This window comes from Bison bison, unplaced genomic scaffold, assembly GCF_000754665.1.
Source record: "Bison bison bison isolate TAMUID 2011002044 unplaced genomic scaffold, Bison_UMD1.0 scf7180017864260, whole genome shotgun sequence".
Lineage (NCBI taxonomy): Eukaryota > Metazoa > Chordata > Mammalia > Artiodactyla > Bovidae > Bison > Bison bison.
Window position 1 is genome coordinate 5,423,514 of NW_011494832.1, and position 21,010 is coordinate 5,444,523.

The window sequence follows — 21,010 nt, forward strand, 5'->3', positions numbered from 1 at the left end:
GAGTGAACTCCGGGAGTTGGTGATGGACAGGGAGGCCTGGCATGCTGTGATTCATGGGGTCGCAAAGAGTTGGACACGACTGAGCGACTGATCTGATCTGATTCATGGTTCTTAAGAAAATAATTGTAAGTTTAAAACAGCAACAGAATGAGATTTATAGTATAATTTCATTTATGGAAATTAAAATATACATATAAAATATCATTGTGTATTTTTCAATTTGAATACTTATATTAAACACATTACAGTTGCCCACTATTTTAGGAAGAAGAATGAGAGAAGGCATGGGTAATATGGAGAAATTAAATGATATAAAGTAAGGAAAAGGCCTAATGCAGACCTTTAAATTATATGATTATTGTTTTCATGAAGCAAAATGTTTGGTAAACTCAGTTCTTCACTGTAGTGAGATTCAAATATGGATGGGGGTATTGCCAACCACAACCTCCCCCCAAACCCCTAAATTTCCAAGGAGCAAGATAATAGAGGCTTTCAATGTTTTAAATCAAATACTGATTAATTTGTAGAATTCAAAATAATAAAATATTTTTATTATTTTGAAGAGGGAAGTTTTAAATGTTTCCAAGCATATACCTCTCTTAAAGTTGACAAAACAGTTTTAAAAAGACAGTTCCTAATATATTTATCTTAATATTTATTCTGACGCAAGAATTCATCATAAAAAAATCGTACCAATTTTATATTATTTCATTTAAAACAACCTTGTAACACTTAAGTATAACATTACTCCTTTGAATTATGTAAAAGTAGTTTTGTATATAAAAGCACCTTTATTAAACCTTCATAATTTATTTTGTCAGAAAAAATAGTATATATAAGCAGTTATTTTTTGAGTTGTGGTGAAATTGGGGTACAATTTAGTATAGCCCCCTCATATATTTTCAGTAGCTTTATTCATGATTGCAAAAATCTGGAAGCAACCCATATGTCAATTTTTAATAAAGATAAACTTAAAAAAATAATCTTGCATTTACTGAAATGTTAGGACATTTATGTTTTTAGCTATGATTTTTTTAAATATCTGAATCATAAAATAAAATATTCTCTTCCATTCTTATGTTCTATATTTTCAAATTAATATAATACTAATTCATATTCAAATCAAGATGTGTTTCTTTTGTTGTTGTTTTGTTTCTGTTATTGTTAACTCTTTTTGTACAAGCTCATTTGAGTTTAGGGTAAAAGTATGTTCTAGTTTCCCCTAAATGCTGTGCTCTCTGATACTGTCATTTACATATGATCATAGTTAGCAATCACTGAAAGTCTGTTACTTCCTAATCATTTCTGATTGTATAGTTCTGCGTGACATATGCAGGATAGGAAGAACAGAATTCCAATTCCAATTCCAATGTAAAGTAACTATTACAAAATAAGCATACCTCCCCTTTACCCATTAAAATGTAATTCAGTTTCTTCAGTACCAGTCTGTAGAAATGTCTGTGGGATTCTTAAAATTTATTTATAGATAACTTTCCCTCCAGCTTTATTTTGGAGGTATAACATCATCTTTGATCTTTATTATTTCTCTGCAGAGGTGATTTTCTTATAGAGCTAGTCATTTTCTTAGTTCGCCTGGCCACAAGGCAAGAAGTAGAATCATCATGTGTTAGGTCCTTGTTTCAGAGCACAGGTCCAAGTTTGTCACAAAAATTTTCCATCTCAAATGTGAGGCATGAGGAGTGGGAATGATCAATGCTTTAATTCAAAGATGTGATATATGTTAGACAAGAGAGCTGTGCACGTTGTAAAGAAAGATATGGCAAGAAATTCCATGAAGATGAAACTCAAAAGCTTTTTAATTTTGTATATTTTTAAGAAAAACTATAGTGTGAAAACTGAACTAGTTTCTAGATATTTTTCTAAAATTTTCACAGTTTATCTACTATATCACCTTAAAAGCATATTTGTATTAGTATGCCATAGGAGGAAAAGGTTTCTGGTTTGATAATCATGAAGTTGTGTTTCTTGAGTGAGAATTCAGGCTTCAGTAATTTACATTATGATTTAATGACATGATAATCGTAACTTTCTTATAACATTTCACCCATAGGACAGTGCTTTTTAAGAGCTTTAGGAGAAATTTTTTGTTTTGCTCTCCCCACAGAATGACATATAAGCAAAAACAACTGAATCCTGTTAAATACTGAGAAATGAAGACTGTAATCAAGAATTTATGTGCAATTTATTTTATTGCCACTAGATGGCGGATGTTAGCTGTGGATCTCACCAACTACACGAAGTTCAGATTTAACATGACTTGTTTCCCCGGAGTATCTACTACACTTTCCCAACTATCTTCTCTTTCATCCTGGATCATTTTGAGATGTTGTTTTAGATTAACAAACTTTTACATATTTTTAAAATACTAAAATCTGGTGCAATTATTTAATAATTAATATCACATGATTATTTCTATATCAAGTTAAAATAGAGGTTTTTATATAGATATTGTTTAATGTATGAATTATGTAGGGAAAAAACGGTGCTCCCTCTTGATACTTCCTTGGGGGGAAACCCTCAAACATTTTCAATATGAAGAGACTAATTTGGGTGAAGTCTTGAAAAATAAATCACATGTCTGATCAGATACTACAGGAGATAAAGGGAAGCTTTACTTTTTTTGAAATAATCACATTAAAAGATTATCATCTGGGTAATAATTACCAGGAAATCTTTTGATGATTATTTACTTTGAATGAAGTGACTGTCTCTATTTAGGAAATAGCCATGTGTGTGCCTCCGTGCTAAGTCGCTTCAGTCGTGTCTGACTCTTTGTGGCCCTATGGACTGTAGCCCCCTTTGTCCATGGAATTCTCCAGGCAAGAATACTTGAGTGGGTTGCCATGTCCATAAAACCCAAAATCTGAGAGGAACTTCCCTTAATAATAAGTATTAGCATATACAAGAATCAAATAAGATAATTCTCACCCATCTTGAGAGAATAAAAAAGAAGAAATATTGTACCTGAGCTTGGTACTTTGTTGAAGTATAGATGGGACACCATTTGAAACTTCCCACCTGTCATATTTAGCAACCAGAAGTCGATAAAACCAGGCTCAGGCCCAGAGTATATTTATCAAGGTAGTGGAGCTCCAGTGAAATTTTAATTCTCAATCCATGCAGGTCTGATCCACCAAGGTCAGCACCTTGACTGGGAAAAAAAGTAAAACTTGAAATCAAGACATCTGGGATGATAACCTTGATGAACTTGAAACAAGGTCTCCTCCAGGCCTGTAGAAGTGGCCCATTCCTCCCTGTAAAAAATGAGCACTCCACATTGGCTTGAAGACAACATCTTGCGATTTAACTTGCAGGTCATTTAGCATCAGTCCCCACTGCCTCAGCTAACTACCAGACCAATAAATACTGTCAAATCAAATCATAACTGAACAAGTGCTAATTCTGCCAGGGAAGGAAAACCATTGTGTCCCAGAGAAGCTGCAGAACTTAGTATCTTAGTCCACTCTTAATGAGATAACAAAATACTATGTTAATTTTGAGAAGACACAAATAATCAGACTGAAGGAAACGGCAACCCACTCCAGTGTTCTTGCCTGGAGAATCCCAGGGATGGGGGAGCCTGGTGGGCTCCCTTCTATAGGGTTGCACAGAGTCGGACACGACTGAAGTGACTTAGCAGCAGCAGCAGCAGCACCTAGCTAGTACGTGCCATCAGAAGCTGCAAAGTGTATAGGACACTACATCCTGAGGGTGCTGATATTGATGAATCTAGAGCCCTGGAACATAAAATTATTAAGGGATAATTCACTGATATGACAGTGGTGATTAATAGCCTGGCAAGGACCACAGGAAATAGGGTTAGTATGTTGTTGGAAGCTTAGAAAAATAAAGAGCCATACTAAATGAAGTAAAAATTGTATAACTTTCTTGGTTCAGGAAGGGACCAAGTGGCATTCTAGAGGAGATATATTATACAAGGGCAGAAAACTCCCAGATATTATCCACAGGAGATCCCAGAGAGCACTGTATTTATCAATCAATAATGTATCTGTTGGTGAGATGACATCCCTTTAAGAACCTCAGTGGTGCCTGTTTTTTATAGGCTGATCTGACAGTAAGAGTTTTGTTACAGAATTAAGCACTTTTACTGTGATGCAGGGATTTCCCAGGTGGCACTAGTGGTAAAGAAGCCAACTGACAATGCAGGAGACATAAGAGATGCGAATTCGATCCCTGGTCCAGGAAGATCCACTGGAGGAGGAAATGGCAACCCGCTCCAGTATTCTTGCCTGGAGAATCCCGTGGACAGAGGAGCTTGGTGGGCTACAGTCCATGGGGTCTCAAAGAGTCAGACAGGACTTCGCACGCACACATTGTAATGGAGGTACTAGGATATCAATGTGAGGAAACGTGTGCACCTAAGAGCCAGAAACAAGAAACACTGTAATGAGCAACATGGTCAGAGCACCAGCTGCTAACGCCTGGTTTACAGAGAGTTATAGAGGTGGTTATTAGGACACATTATTCCATGTATAAGATATATGGACAGCTAATTTGGGTATTTCACCATTTGTACAATTGGAAGGATTAAAACATTCATGATCTGGAAATTTTGGGCCAAAATTTCAATAAGTTATGAGCCCATGCCCAGTACTCAGAGTGAGGTATTCTGAAGATCCAGAGCCCATTATCTGAAGGAGTGGCTGCATCCTCATGGGGAAGCGGAAAAAAATAATACTACAGAATGTATACATGGCAATAATTCCCCAATAGGTCTTTCTCCAAAGAAAACTTAGATCATTTTCTTTTGCAGGTTATCAGTGTAAAAAAGGGAAATCAGGTATTTTGATAACAGCCAAATACAGAGTTCAAGTTAAAATTAATTACTAGGGTCTGAAACTTCACCACGTCTCAGCTTTAGGGCTTACAGAGGCCAGGTGAAATAAATGAAGTCCTAGCTCAGGTCAGATAGTGACTGCAGCCATGAAATTAAAAGACGCTTACTCCTTGGAAGGAAAGTTATGACCAACCTAGATAGCATGTTCACAAGCAGAGACATTACTTTGCCAACAAAGGTCCGTCTAGTCAAGGCTATGGTTTTTCCAGTGGTCACGTATGGATGTGAGAGTTGGACTGTGAAGAAGGCTGAGCGCCGAAGAATCGATGCTTTTGAACTGTGGTGTTGGAGAAGACTCTTGAGAGTCCCTTGGACTGCAAAGAGATCCAACCAGTCCATTCCGAAGGAGATCAGCCCTGGGATTTCTTTGGAAGGAATGATGCTAAAGCTGAAACTCCAGTACTTTGGCCACCTCATGCGAAGAGTTGACTCATTGGATAAGACTCTGATGCTGGGAGGGATTGGGGGCAGGAGGAGAAGGGGATGACAGAGGATGAGCTGGCTGTATGGCATCACTGACTCGACGGACGTGAGTCTGAGTGAACTCCGGGAGTTGGGGATGGACAGGGAGGCCTGGCGTGCTGCGATTCATGGGGTCGCAAAGAGTCGGACATGACTGAGCAACTGAACTGAACTGAACTGAACTAGCTCAAGTCTCCCTCACTTTTGGTCTAGTCAGTTCACTCCCACTTTGTAAGAATTTCCATGATGATCTGTTTCCACACTGGATATATTTGGTTGTTGGAAAAACTACTTTAGTTCCTTGGACTATTGCAGAGGCCAAATGTTAGTCTCTGAAATTGCCCTTTCCCTGGCAAAGATGGTAACTAAAAAACAATATCATAATCTAGGAGTAGGTAGAACATAACAGGGGTTAGTGCTACCCTTAAATCTGTGAATGATGGTGGTGGTTCCCATACAAGCCTCATTTAGTTCATAAGTCCTTCCTTAATAAAAATTATATGGCTTCTTGTAGATTAGAAGATGCTCTCAAACTCAATCGAGAAGTATCTTCAGTTTTAGCTGTTGATTTGAATGTAGTAACTACTACAGCATATCAGCATAGTCTCAGTTAAATTATGTAAGGACATTTATTTAGTGAATAAATTTTTATCCATATGAGAAATGAGTTTACCTTCATGGAATAGACAATAATACACATTAATATTTATTGTCTTGTTTGGGCTTCCTTGATGGTTCAGTGGTAAAGAACCCACCTGCAATACAGGAGATCCCTGGGTTGGGAAGACCCCGTGGAGGAAGAGAATGGCAACCCACTCCAGTATTCTTGCCTGAAAAATCTCATGGGCAGAGAAGCCTGGCAGGATGCATGGGGTGGCAAAGACGTGGACAAGACTGAAGCGACTGACCACACATTGTCTTGTTCAGGTTAGGGTTATTCTCTCACTTTCTGTCGTAATATTCTCCAAAGGGTCCAAGATTGTCTGGACATAAGATCACAGTGTTCTATTATGTCTGTGTCATCATATCAATTACAGAGATGAAAACAAAATGTAAGAAAGTTGGAGGCCTTGGTAAGACACATGAACATCAGAGGATGGGGAATGCATCTTACAGACTCATGGGCAGGCTACCTTAGTAATTTTTGTTTCTAGACTTCTCATATTTTGGTGTAACTGAGACATTCCCCCTAAAGTACAGGAAAATTGTTTCACTTTGTACTTCTCACACTGATCTATCTGCTATGTAACAGTAAAAGCTAACAAATACGAGTGAGACTAAGAGTAAGAAAGGGCTCTGCAGCAGATATTGGCTGTAGGGTAAGCAGCCCTGCCTCTGCGCTAGGTGACCTAGCTTGACTCTATAATACAAAAAGAATCGGTGGTGAGAAAAGCAGCATGTAGAATTTGTGCAAAGCCTCAATAAAAGAATGAGAATGTAAACCCATAGTGTTTAATGGCAAAGCCATTTCATCTGTGGGAGAAAGCCCCCAGCCCCATTCAGAAAAACAGTTCTTGGTGAACTAGAGACAATTTCACCTGTCTGATCATGGAATACTAAGTGACTATGGGGCTACATGGAGAAGGCAATGGCAACCCACTCCAGTACTCTTGCCTGGAGAATCCCAGGGACGGAGGAGCCTGGTGGGCTGCCATCTCTGGGGTCGCACAGAGTCGGACAAGACTGAAGTGACTTAACAGCAGCAGCAGCATAGGGCTACAGCTGGCCATCATGAACTAAGTTCTGTCAGACCAATCAAGTCAAAAGCTGAGTGGAACCAACAATTCAGGGTAAAACTTAAGAACATCTATGATCAGGCATGCACAGAGCCAGAGGACAAACGTTAGCTGCTTGATCTGGTGGCCCAGACCTTCTCGTCTTTTACTATTGTTGCACAGACACTGCTCCCTCAGCTCACATCTAAGGCAGGATGTGTTGGAGGAGCAGAAAGACTGAGTTTATTTCACTGATGAGCTAGCTGAGTATACGGATGCAATCAGGAAAGGGATTTCTGTTGCAAGAGTTGATCTGAAAGTCACAACTGTTATTTCATCACCCACTTCCTTACTACCTATTCTAGATTCCTCTCACTCTAGGCTGGAGCCTCTGAGGAGTCCTCTGTTGAAGCGTATCATAATTCTACTTCTTTCCTCATTGCTTTAGGTGTTATTCCCCAAAGCACTCCTGCAGTGTACCTCTTGCGAACAAATTTCTACTTGAGAATTGTTTTTCATGGAACTGAAAAACAAGAACTCTCTGACATAGGAAAAACCTATCCAAGTGCAAACTTGCTTTTTTTTTTTTCCTTTCAGTATTGCTACTCTCATAAAATACCACTAATTTTGTGGTAGAGCTCTAAAGCTTTTGAAGTATATTAGAATACTTAGCATATGTTTTGTCTCAAAATTTATCAGACAAGTTCATCATCTTTTAAAAAAGGATGAAATTGTTTACCACTTAGATTTTTGATCCTGTCCTTTGAAAAAGAACATCAAATACAGTTTCTGAGTAGTCTAATAAAGAGTTCAGTCTGATTTCATGATATATTATTTACTTAATAAATAATTTCATGTGAATGCATTCTATTTTTAAATGTCTTCATTTAATGTTCATTTTTGAAATACAATCACAATCTGAGTACAAGTAGAATCCTCAATTTATTTTCTCTTCCTTATTAGTCTATTATAAACTTTTAGCTAAAAAATTAACATATCTATAGCACATAAACTTTAGCATAATTTCAACATTAAAAATCAGATCTATAAAAATATGACAGTTATGTTGATAAAAAATAAACATTGTTTTATTGTTAAAGCTGCATTTTTAGAAGACCTTTTCAAATATAGCAAATGACATGATGATATGATGACCTTTATGCTGGTGAAAGTCAAATGTTTTCCACTGGAATCATTTTCTTTTTTTAATTGTTCAGCATCTTGACATCTTCTGTCTGACTGTTGAATAGATACTGCATTTCTGTCACTGAAAAGAAGGGAAAAATACTTTGTTAAATATTTATAAAAGCTTTAGTGACTGTTAAAAGATAGAAATGTAGATTTGGCCAATAAAAGTAATAGATATGTAAATACTTTATAAAGCTAATGTTTTGGAGGAGATAACTTATGTAATTAACCATTGATCCAGGATCTGTATATGTGTGACACCTGGTACATCAATAATTAACAAGATCTCAGGTTCTTTACAACTTATGAACAAAGAGAGGAGGTAGGGGTTTGGATTAGTATATATATAATGCTTATCTCTCCACTACACTAATGAATTTCCCTGACTCTCTTCTAATAAACCTGACATAGCCACTCCATATTCTTTAATGCTTTCTTATCTTTTTGAGAAATTATGTTTTCAGCTGCCACTAACATCCGTTGACTCCATCTCCCAAGACTCTGAAGAGATTTCTCATTGAAAGAAGTGAAATCTTTAAAGTGGTGCAAAGTAAACACATGGTCCAGCTGTCCATGGCTGTGCTCCGTCACGTCCAACTCTTTGCAGTCCTGTACATAGAAGCCCGCCAGGCTCCTCTGTTGATGGGATTTTCCAGGCAAGAATATTGGAGTGGGTTGCCATTTCCTCCTCCAGGGGATCTTCCCAACCCAGGGATCAAACCCATGTCTCCTGTGTCTCCTGAATTGCTGGCAGATTTCTTACCTGCTGAGCCATCTGGAAAGCCCTAAACAATAGTAGCTGTACTCATATGCACACCCAAACACTACCGTGAATCATTTAAATAGTCTAATTTCCATTTGCTCATTCACTGAATATCATCTTGGAGAGACTGGGATTGTAGGCTCTGGAACTGATCACTGGGATTTTAATCCTATCTCTGTCATTTACCATTCATATAACATTATGCAAGTTATTTGACCTTCTACTGCTTCATTTCTTTATATGAAGAATGGGACTAGAAAATAAAACACCTATCTCCCTGGCTAGAAGTGAACATTAAATGAGTTTAGGCATATTCTGGTACATAAAGACTAATCAATAATCTAGAATTTTTGTTCAGTTGCTAGGAGAAGTTTTCTTCTCTTGTGTACATATTGTCCTGTGCAGCTACTTACCTTCTAGACTTGAAAGGTTTAACTCTATATACCTTTAATGAAGAAATTAATTAAGCAACAGAATGGCAGAGAGTGAAATCGAGAAATAATAAGACGAAGATTGAGAAAGCAGTGAATTTACACTTAATATGGCAGATGCTGTCCTAGAATCGGTGGCATTCACTGAATGAACACTTTATGGAGTTGGAGTGGCTCAATTTCTTTGTAGAATGTACCCTGGCATTTAGTATTGGGAATCATTCTTTTTCCTTCCTCTTGAAATGGTCATAAAATAATACATTTTAATAGCAAATATGGTATACTTAACACACCCCTTCACTTTCGTTAATTTTTTCCCACGTAAAGGTCACAGCTGTTCACAAAGGTGTGGATTTATGTAAGAGAGGCCATGGCGAACAAATTCAAAGCTGAATGATTTGTTGTCTAACTAAAGTAAGGATTGTATGGGTGAGTTGGCCCCCACTGGGTGAGGGCAATCACTTCACCAGTTATGAAAAATCAATTCAGAAGCTGCTTTGCTCAATACAAAATTGTGCACACACATGCACAGTTATAAAGATAAGTGAAATGACCACTGGTCTTTAATAAGACAGCATAATTCCAGTTCTAATTACAGTGAAGGAAAATATCATGATGGAAACAAGATTATTGTAATAATTGTTCCAGTTTATACAGGGAGATAGATGGATAATTCTGGAAAGGAAATATTTGGGGGGAAAAAGTTGTTTTGGGATTGGATTCTATATAACAGGCACAACTAGAAATAAAATTAATGTGAGAAATTAAAACATGTTATTTTTTGGTCAGTAAGGAAATAAAAGTTAATTAGAAACCCTGGCAAAAGCAAAAGCTTTTTCTTTAAGTCATGGTTCAAATATAAAACACACTAAAACCTGCCTTTATTATAGAAATGGATAGAAAGTAAGAAAAATAGTGATTTGACTTTGATGATATATAATGGCCTCTTATACAGCACAGGATCTGTAGAGTAATGGCTCCAAGGCTCGGGAAACCCATGACAGGGGATATGCAAGACAATCCAGTGTCTGCAGAAAGTTTGTTAGAAGATTTTTTTCTTATTTTAAAATATTTTCTTTTCTATATGTTTGATGCACATATAGTACAGTACCACACAGAAATCCATATAAAATATGTAAAAAACATTTATTGGAGTTGTTGCTCTACATTTATTTCCTTATAGGATCACATAATGAAAAAGGTTTGGAGAATAATAATGTAACAAAATGACATCATTGTATATTATTTGGCTTTTCAGTAAAGGTATTGATATAATCACAATATAGTATGGCTTATAGTTTATTAAGTTTTAGAATTGAGTTATTAGAATGAAATTACGGTTACCACTAGAGACTGGGACTGAGATGAGTGATGGGTGCCATGGGACCAGGTAAAAGACTGCTTTTTTTCATTATAAGCTCTTACGTACTAAATTAGTTCCATCATGTTTGTATATTATGTAGAAATTTCAAAGAAAACTGTTGATTACTTCCTTAATTGAGTTTAAAGTTGGCTTTTGTGCTGTAATGGTGACTCATGTGGTATATTAGCTATATATAATTAATGTGATATGTGCATCAAGAAATTAGGCAATTATTCTGATTTAGTGACTGAATAACAAATTTCCCAACTATTCCATTCATTACAATGATTCAAAATATTTGTTAGAAATATACAATTCCAAGTCCCCTCTTGTAAAGATATTTATTTAGGCAATGTGGGGCCTAAATAAGTTTAGGTAGATAATCTTCTGATTAGAAAAACTTGGGAAACATTTCTCCTGAATACACAATGAATTCTTAATGGAAACCTGAAATTGTTATTTTTACAAATTTTCTGTGGGACACATGATGCCTAATCTAGATTTGTCAGTTAAATTTAAAATTAACATGATACTTTTAATTATACATGTCATATTCAAAGTATGTAATGAATAAGATAAGTAGTAGATATGCTTTATTGTTTCATTTTTGGTTTTATTTACATTTTATTCCAAACTCAGCCAATGTAATGCTTCTCTCCACCTACATACCAATTTTTTGATACTTCTCTTCAAATATAGTTAGCATCCAAGGAAAAAACAACTTATTCTTACTTTTGCTTCTCTCATTATTAGATCCTGTTTCACTTCTTTCACCTTCACCCTTCAGAGTTCTGCTCACTTGTACCTTCTGATGGGATACACTGACTATTCATAAGCTGGTAATCAGTACTTGAACAAGAAAGATATTAAGTCTCGATCCCTTTTCATAGGGCAGTGCTTCTTAACCCTGGTTGCACATTATAATCATCTAAGGGATATATAGGGTTTTAACACACTTCAGTCCTGGTGAAGGAGATCTTCTTTGAGTAGGATATGGACATCAGCATGTTTAACATAAGACTGATAACTCTTATTTACAGATGAAGAAACTCAGGTTCAGATGGACCGAGTGCTTTCCCCAAGATTATATTGAAATTAAATGATGCTATGACTAATTTACCTCTTTAGCTCAGATGGTAAAGCATCTGCCTACAATGCGGGAGACCCGCATTCAATCCCTGGGTCAGGAAGATCTCCTGGAGAAGGAAATGGCAACCCACTCCAGTATTCTTGCCTGGAAAATCCCATGGATGGAGGAACCTTGTAGGCTACAGTCCATAGGGTTGCAAAGAGTCGGACACGACTGAGCAACTACACTACTATCACTCCCCTAACCTATATTCTTCCATGTCTTTAATACCTGAAAAAATATCATCTATTATTTATTCCATCTATGATTCTGGTAAAATTTTCCCTTTAACTCATCATTACACACACACACAACACACACATGTGAAAGAGATACCAATGTGCACAAGTCTCCTCTATTCTAGAATAAAAATATTTTGTAACTGTCACTTGAATTTCTTTATGTTGCTCTACTATCCCATCTCTTTTTTTCACATATTTAGAAAAATCTCTGGAAGGAATATTTTATGCCTGATTACTCATTTCCCTTGTCATTGCATGGCATGGTATTTACCTTCTGAAAGGTTACCAGCACTAAACCTTCTGTTAAGCAAAGATAATTTGAGTGCCTGGTATTTTATTGGCACTGGAGATAAACACTGAATTAATATTTCTAGCTCCTCCAAGAAGCTTATCATAAGAAAAAGAGAGAGAGATCAATGATATTATATATGATAATAGATGTTTTAGGAGTAAATGAAACTTCCATTCAAGGAAGTTTATTCAAGAAATGTGATGCCTGAGTTATCTTGCTTTGCAACTAGGAGTTGTTGAAGAAGGGTGAAGAGGGTCAAAAAGGGCATAAAGCAGAGAGGTGTATGAACTGAATATATTCAGTCAAGTCCCATGCAAAAGAATAAGGGCATGACAGACTTAGTGAGCTACAAGTGTTGCTATATTCCCAGGATTAGTGATATATAGCTGAGATTCTACATCTTTAGGGATAGTGAAGATCATGATCACTTTTATTAGCTAAGAATTTGAAATTTTGGCAATGTGAAATTGGCCCCAGGTCTTTATCTCTTTATAGATTAAATGTACAGGTTTCTTTATAGGCTACTATTATGCACCAGGCCTGGCACTTAGTACATGCTTGCACAGTGTTGTTCATAAATAGTTTACGTCATTGTATAGTAGCAAGGGAAGCAGCATGTGAAGATTTGAAAGGAATGTAGGAAAGAAACAGTGAGGCCAATTAGTAGTCTACTGCCTTGGTAAACAAAAAGTGGTTAAAATTTTTCAAGTAATAATGGAGATTAATGGAGGTTAAAAGAAGGCATTTGAACCTACTTTGGATGAGGTTATATAGTTAAGAAAAGTTAAAGAATTTTTATCAATTCTTTATTATAATTATAATTAACAAAAATTAAAGTAATGAATATTTGAATAGTAGACCACTTATTATAATGTACTTGGATCTTTAAACAAAAACAAGCATTTATAATTCCCTTAATTTAATCATAGTTTGCATAATTAAAACTTGACAGTGTAATAATTAATCATTCCATAATGCTTCTCTTCAATATTGTGAAACCTTTTATACTTTTAGAACACTTTTGTGCTTTTAGACATAGGAACATTAATATCGTATTCTGCTTCTTACCTGGATCAATTGCATGTCCATCATGAAGTCCTGATGCATGGAAGAAAGTAAATTTACAATTATTATTCAATGCTAAATTTATATTCATATAAATATATATATATATATATACTACTTTGTCATTCACAAAATCACTATACTAGGGCCATTTATTCAACAAGAAACCTAACAACTGATTAAAATAATTGTCTTTTTTACTCCTAATATTATGTATTAAGCAAATACTTATGCTGAACATTTCCTCATAGTGTCATAGCATTTTGCTTGTTGATATTAAAGTTTACTCAGGCGTATCCAAGACACTGGTCACTAGTACACTGTGTCCAGGACAGCTAGAAAGAATGAGTACTGTTGCCTTTCTACTGACTCCTTAACAAAAGCAATAGACTTAGAAAAATCACAATTAGGCCACATCTCCTCTAAACTGTAGGTCATTGAAGACATTGATAGGTGTTGTTTCGATGGAATGTTAGAGAAGAAACCTTTGGAATGAAGAAATAGATATTTGGCAGCAAGAAATTGTACATAGCCAAAATAAATAACTCTTTCAATGGTCTTATTATCAATAACAGAAATGAAGTGGTTACTCAAGGGAAAATGGAGTCAAGGGAAACATTTTGAAAGTAGAATATTATAAGTCATGTCAGGCAATGTGAATGATCTAAGAAGAAGAAATGGAGGGAGGTATAAAGTAAGAAAGTAAAAGAGGGAGAATTTTTTCTCATGAGAATATTGGAGTCATAGGTACTGAAAACATAAGTGGAAGGATTGGCCTTAGAGAGGAGCAGGGAGATTTGTGGACTGGAAAGAAGTCAGGTCGCGTAGTACCGATGCAGGCAGGTTTGTGGGGTTGGTTCTGGAAGTCTGAGAGAGTTTGCAAATATAATAGTGTCTTTTTTGTTTATGAAATGTGATGAGATTTCACAGTTCATTGTGAAAAGAGATACAGGTATTAGAGATTTGAGAAAGCAGGAAAGCCTTGAAACTGTCATCACTGAAAATGGTAAAGTGAATTTATTAGGGATACATAGACAGTTATGACTGTATTGAACTACCATTTGAAATCATGATCATAAATCTGGAGTCCAGAATGCATAGTTTTATTGTTTTCAATAGGAGCATAGTGCTGTTTAGGTAGTTATAGAGCAGACAATAGTTGGTTTAATCAGAAGTGAAGTTTGTTTTTTTCTTCCCCCTAAGTGAGTTTGAAGGAGGCCAGCAAATGTTAAGTGTTTACAAAAAGAGCAATAATTCTGGACAATGAAGGATTGTCCAGACATGGAGGATTTTAGATAAATAGGGAAATACCTAAATATTTTTGATTAAGCTGTGTAAAGACCAGAGCGGGATAGTTGTCATCTAGATTTCCTAATGTGTTACAACTATTAACGATGACAAAGTCCTGAAGGTAACCATGAGAGTGGTTATCTGGAATAAGAAGGACGAAGAGTAGGGGTAGAGGAGTTAAAAGAACTGATCAGGCATGACACTGGTAGATCATTTTTGTGGAAGTTCAATATGCCATAAAATATACTTGGAACAGTGATGGAAATAAACCCAATAAAGTCATTGATGAATTTGAGGATAACAGTAACAACAATTAATTCCTGTTAAAATATGGTGAGAGTGAAGTCGCTTAATCGTGTCCAACTCTTTGCAACCCCATGGACTGCAGCCTACCAGGTTCCTCCATCCGTGGGATTTTCCAGGCAAGAATACTGGAGTGGGTTGCCATTTCCTTCTCCAGGAGATCTCCCCAGCCCAGGGATTGAACCCAGGTCTCCTGCATTGCAGATAGATGCTTTACCATCTGAGCCACCAGGGAAGCCCTTAAAATATGGTGATATACACCTAAAAGGGCAGCAATTTGGGAAAGAAAAGAGACATAGGCCAAAAAAGAAAGAAATGGGGGTAAGCCATTTACTCCATTTCTAGGCTCTGAAATATTATTACAATGTGTTTGCCAAAATAATATCCACAATAGTGTTCTTAAAGGTAAAAATACATATATATATATATATATTCAATTCATTCAAGAAGGTGAAAGGAGTACCATGGTGAAAGAGACTGACACATGCATTTTAATACAGTGTCAAAAATGCTATGATGATGATGTATGTATACATAGGTTTCTATGTAGTTATTCAGTTGCTGTCATGTCTGATTCTTAAGTTTCTATAGATGCATCTAACTTCTACTATGTAATGTGATGAAGAGGGTTGCAGTGAGGGTATCTGAGTATAGTTCCAAAGTATCAGAAAGGCAAAAAAGGGAAAGCTGGTTCAGTTGGAGAGAAAGCTTGCGAAAAGACTTTTAGTTTGTAACATCATACTTAATGTCAAGTGCAACCTCCTCTCCACTGTTCTTCATCTATAAAATGATGCATATTCTTCATGTGAATCCCAGTGGTAATTCTTCTACAGCTTTTCCTCTGACTGGTCTAGCTCACAAAGACCTCACTATTCTCTGAATAACTATGAAGCTTATTATTGCGTGTTGTACGTGTGCTCAGTAGCTCAGTCGTGTCTGACTCTTTGCATACCCATGGAGCCCACCAGGGTTCTCTGTCCATGAAATTTTCCAGATGAGAATACTGGATGGGTTGCCATTTCCCACTCTAGAGGACCTTCCCAACCCAATGATTGAACCTGAGTCTCTTGTTTCTCCTGCACTGGCAGGCTGATTCTTTACCACTGCATCAATTGTATGCATGTTGGCAGCAATTAATAAACTGCCATACATTATCCCCTAAAATATTTTACTCATATTTTTTTCCCATATGAAACAGGTTCTTGGTGAATGAAGACCATGTTTTATACTTCTTTAAATTCTTCCAAGTAATCTGCAGTTAAGCATTCCATAAATGACCGTTGAATAAATCTCATTTATTACACTAATTTAAGTGGAAATTGCTTTGGTATTAACTGGAAAGTATCTTAATTTATCCAAGTCATTGAGCCGAATATAATTTTACATAAAAATTAGTTCTGTAATTCAGTAAAACCTTATTCTTTAGTTTTAATGTTTTACCTCCAATTTGAAGTAAATATATGCTAAATGAATATTGCAATGGAAGAACCACTATAAAACAGTTTGTCCTGTGGCATATATTTGTTTGAATATCTGAGTAGTATAAGATATCATTAGCTATACCTGCCCAAATTATCTGTGTAACCTAACTTTTTTTGAAGGGAAGAAACAAAGAAAGAGAAATAGAAATTTGAAAGCCACCTCACCAACATACACAGTCAATTTATTCTACCATAGATATATCAGCATTAGAATATTGTTTTCCTTATCACTATATCAAGAATGTCAGTAACTTGAAATTGAGTGTTAGCTTGTTTCTCCTTCAATGTCTATTTCCATAAACTCTTTCATTACTCTTTATGAGTTACCATTCACTGTAATTTATTTTCAAGTACTTTTTATTTTCTGGATGGTATTAAAAATGAAAATGTAGCTATTATAATATCTATGATATGGTGTTTCTCTTTGCCCTTACCTGATGATTTCCAAGCACCAGATCTGCCTTTGTGTTTGGTTTGGGATCATTGTTCAATAACTTTCCATGCCTATAAAAGACATTGATGAAATAATGGGAATATTTGTTTTCATCTTTAATACAAATATATATAATTTTTAGTGCTTATATGCATAAGTAATAAATAACTCATCAATTCAGTTCAGTCTCTCAGTTTGATTCTTTCAACCACGTAGTGCAGCACACCAGGCTTCCCTGTCCATCACCAACTCCCGGAGCTTACTCAAACTCATGTTCATGGAGTCGGTGATTCTATCTGACCTTCTCATGCTCTGTTGTCCCCTTCCGCTCCAACCTTCAAACTTTCCCAGCATCAGGGTCTTTTCCACTGAGTCAGTTCTTCGCATCAGGTGGCCAAAGTATTAGAGCTTCAGCTTCAGTCCTTCCAATGAATGTTCAGGATTGATCTTCTTTAGGATGGACTGATTGGATCTCCTTGCAGTCCAAGGGACTCTCAAGAGTCTTCTCTAACACCACAGTTCAAAAGCATCTTTTTTTCAGCGCTCAGATTTCCTTATAGTCCAACTCTCACGTCCATACATAACCACTGGAAAAAACATAGCTTTGATTATACAGACCTTTGTTGACAAAGTAATGTCTCTACTTTTTAATATATTGTCTAGGTTTGTCATTGCTTTTCTTCCAAGGAACAAGTATCTTTTAATTCCATAGCTGCAGTCACCATCTGCAATGATTTTGGAGCCCACAAAAATAAAATCTCTCACTGTTACCATTGTTTCCCCATTTGTTTGCCACGAAGTGATGGGACCAAATGCCATGATCTTCGTTTTGTTTTGTTTTTTTTTTTTTTTTTAATTTTAATTAATTTTATTTTATTTTCAAACTCCACATAATTGTATTAGCTTTGCCAAACATCAAAATGAATCCACCACAGGTATACATGTGTTCCCCATCCTGAACCCTCCTCCCTCCTCCCTCCCCATACCATCCCTCTGGGTCGTCCCAGTGCACTAGCCCCAAGCATCTAGTATCGTGCATTGAACCTGGACTGGCATCTCGTTTCATACATGATATTTTACATGTTTCAGTGCCATTCTCCCAATTCTTCCCACCCTCTCCCTCTCCCACAAAGTCCATAAGACTGTTTTATACGTCAGTGTCTCTTTTGCTGTCTCGTATACAGGGTTATCGTTACCATCTTTCTAAATTCCATATATATGCGTTAGTATACTGTATTGGTGTTTTTCCTTCTGGCTTACTTCACTCTGTATAATAGGCTCCAGTTTCATCCACCTCATTAGAACTGATTCAAATGTATTCTTTTTAATGGCTGAGTAATACTCCATTGTGTATATGTACCACAGCTTTCTTATCCATTCATCTGCTGATGGACATCTAGGTTGCTTCCATGACCTGGCTATTATAAACAGTGCTGCGATGAATATTGGGGTACACGTGTCTCTTTCCCTTCTGGTTTCCTCAGTGTGTATGCCCAGCAGTGGGATTGCTGGATCATAAGGCAGTTCTATTTCCAGTTTTTTAAGGAATCTCCACACTGTTCTCCATAGTGGCTGTACTAGTTTGCATTCCCACCAACAGTGTAAGAGGGTTCCCTTTTCTCCACACCCTCTCCAGCATTTATTATTTGTAGACTTTTGGATTGCAGCCATTCTGACTGGTGTGAAATGGTACCTCATAGTGGTTTTGATTTGCATTTCTCTGATAATGAGTGATGTTGAGCATCTTTTCATGTTTTTTTTAAATGTTGGATTTTAAGCTGGCTTTTTCACACTCCTCTTTCACTTTCATCAAGAGGCTCTTTAGTTCCTCTTCTCTTTCTGCCATAAGGGTGATGTCTTCTGTGTATCTGAGGTTATTGATATTTCTTGATTCCAGTTTGTACTTCATCCAGTCCAGCATTTTGCATGATTTACTCTGCATATAAGTTAAATAAGCAAGCTGACAATATACAACCCTGACAATATACAACCAATATATTCCTTTCCCAATTTGGAACCAGTCCACTGTTCCATGTCCAGTTCTAACTGTTGCTTCTTGACGTGCATACAGGTTTTTCAGGAGGCAGGTAAGGTGGTCTGGTATTCTCATCTCTTTCAGAATTTTTCAGTTTGTTGTGATACACACAGTCAAAGGCTTTAGGGTAGTCAATGAAGCCGAAGTAGATGTTTTTCTGGAGTTCTCTTGGTTTTTCTATGATCCAAAAGATGTTGGCAGTTTAATCTCTGGTTCCTCTGCCTTTTTTAAATCCAACTTTAACATCTGGAAGTTCTCGGTTCATGTACTGCTGAAGTCTTCAGCAGTGAGACTGCTGTATGTTTTGTATGTTATTTTGCCAGTGTGTGAGATGAGTGCAATTGTGTGGTAGTTTGAACATTCTCTGGCATTACCTTTATTTGGGATTGGAATGAAAACTGACCTTTTCCAGTCCTGTGGCCACTGCTGTTTTCCAAATTTGCCAGTATATTGAGTGCAGCACTTTAACAACATCATTAGTTTACATTTATAAATTAGTAGTCAAGCACTATGGAGAAGGCAATGGCACCCCACTCCAGTACTCTTGCCTGGATAATCCCATGGATGGAGGAGCATGGTAGGCTGCAGTCCATGGGGTAGCTAAGAGTCGGACACAACTGAGCAGCTTCACTTTCACTTTTCATTTTCATGCATTGGAGAAGGAAATGGCAACCCACTCCAGTGTTCTTGCCTGGAGAATCCCAGGGATGGGGGAGTTGGTGGGCTGCCATCTATGGGGTCCCACAGAGTCGGACACGACTGAAGTGACTTATCAACAGTTAGCAGTAGCAGTCAAGCACTATATAATGTTAGATTTAAATAAGACTTTAATTGGCCCTTGATAACATCCCATGTGTAATAAATAATAATCATTTATTTTTATATTTATAATCATTTGTAAATATTATAAACACATTTATATTCATTTATGTAAAGATTAATGGAAATTTAATTATTAATAATAGTTTCAGATCTCTTATTCCAGAGAGAGATGGACGGATCTTGATACTTTTCTAAGACAAAAATTTATATATAACATTTTACATTCTTGAAAAAAGTATATGTATTTTTATTCCTGTGGCATTTATGGCTCCTCAGCATTAAACAAACAAGTTCAATAGAAAATAGTTATAATATTATGCAACTGGCAATTTAGAATGCCTGTAGTACAGCTTAGTGCTCATCTGTAAATCTGATTTTTTTTCCTGCTTGTCCTTATGCCCACAATATTTTTAGGTAGTCAGTAAATACCATTAACTGAATATAGAGCTACTTTAAAAATATTTTGATAAAATATTTATAGTTGAAATTAAACCATTAAAATGCAAATCACCATTTTATGTTGTAGACCTGAAATTTAATGAAGCATAAAGAATGCATATTTTAAGGCCTAAAATTTCTTTTTTAAGGCATCAAGTTGACTTTTACCTTGGTACTTGCCCATATTCCTTGGTAGTGAAATCTGGTTGGGTCTGTTGATGTTTGTGACAGTGGGGAAAGAGTTTTAAACAGGCAGAAATACTATAGATAAGGGAACAAGAAAAAAGAAAAATTAAAAAAAAAATTGAGTGCCTATTTTGTAATCAAAGTTGTCAGATTATCAAAATCAATTATCTGCTTTGATATTAATCAAACAGCATTGAGCTTCTCAGTTAACACTATGCATGCATGCATGCCCATGCTGACACACACACAGTGTAATGTAAACACAATGACAATAAGTATTCCTTTCGTATATGAAAGTGCAAATAATATCCTTAAACCATTCTAATAAAATTTCCATTAGAAAGTATAAGTTCCTTATATGCTGAAGATATTTCAGATTGCTTTGCCATTTCTGCAAATGAGGGGAAAAAAAACTGTGAATATGGTAGATGGTATTGTAATACTTGGAGAGATGTTTCTAGTTTAAAAGATGCTATGTTGTAGCAATATACTT

At 36.2% G+C, this 21,010-nt stretch overlaps 1 protein-coding gene across 1 annotated transcript in view; it reads right to left on the minus strand.

Annotated features, from left to right (window-relative positions):
• Positions 1 to 20,515, minus strand: part of LOC104994563 (14-3-3 protein 3-like) — a 63,762-nt gene extending 43,247 nt beyond the window's left edge. The window contains exons 1-2 of the mRNA XM_010848194.1: positions 20,500 to 20,515; positions 14,841 to 14,960 (exon numbers count right to left, since the gene is read on the minus strand). Coding sequence (XP_010846496.1) covers positions 14,841 to 14,960; positions 20,500 to 20,515 — 136 coding nt within the window. The remainder of the gene's footprint in view (positions 1 to 14,840; positions 14,961 to 20,499) is intronic.
• Positions 20,516 to 21,010: the final 495 nt, after the last annotated feature.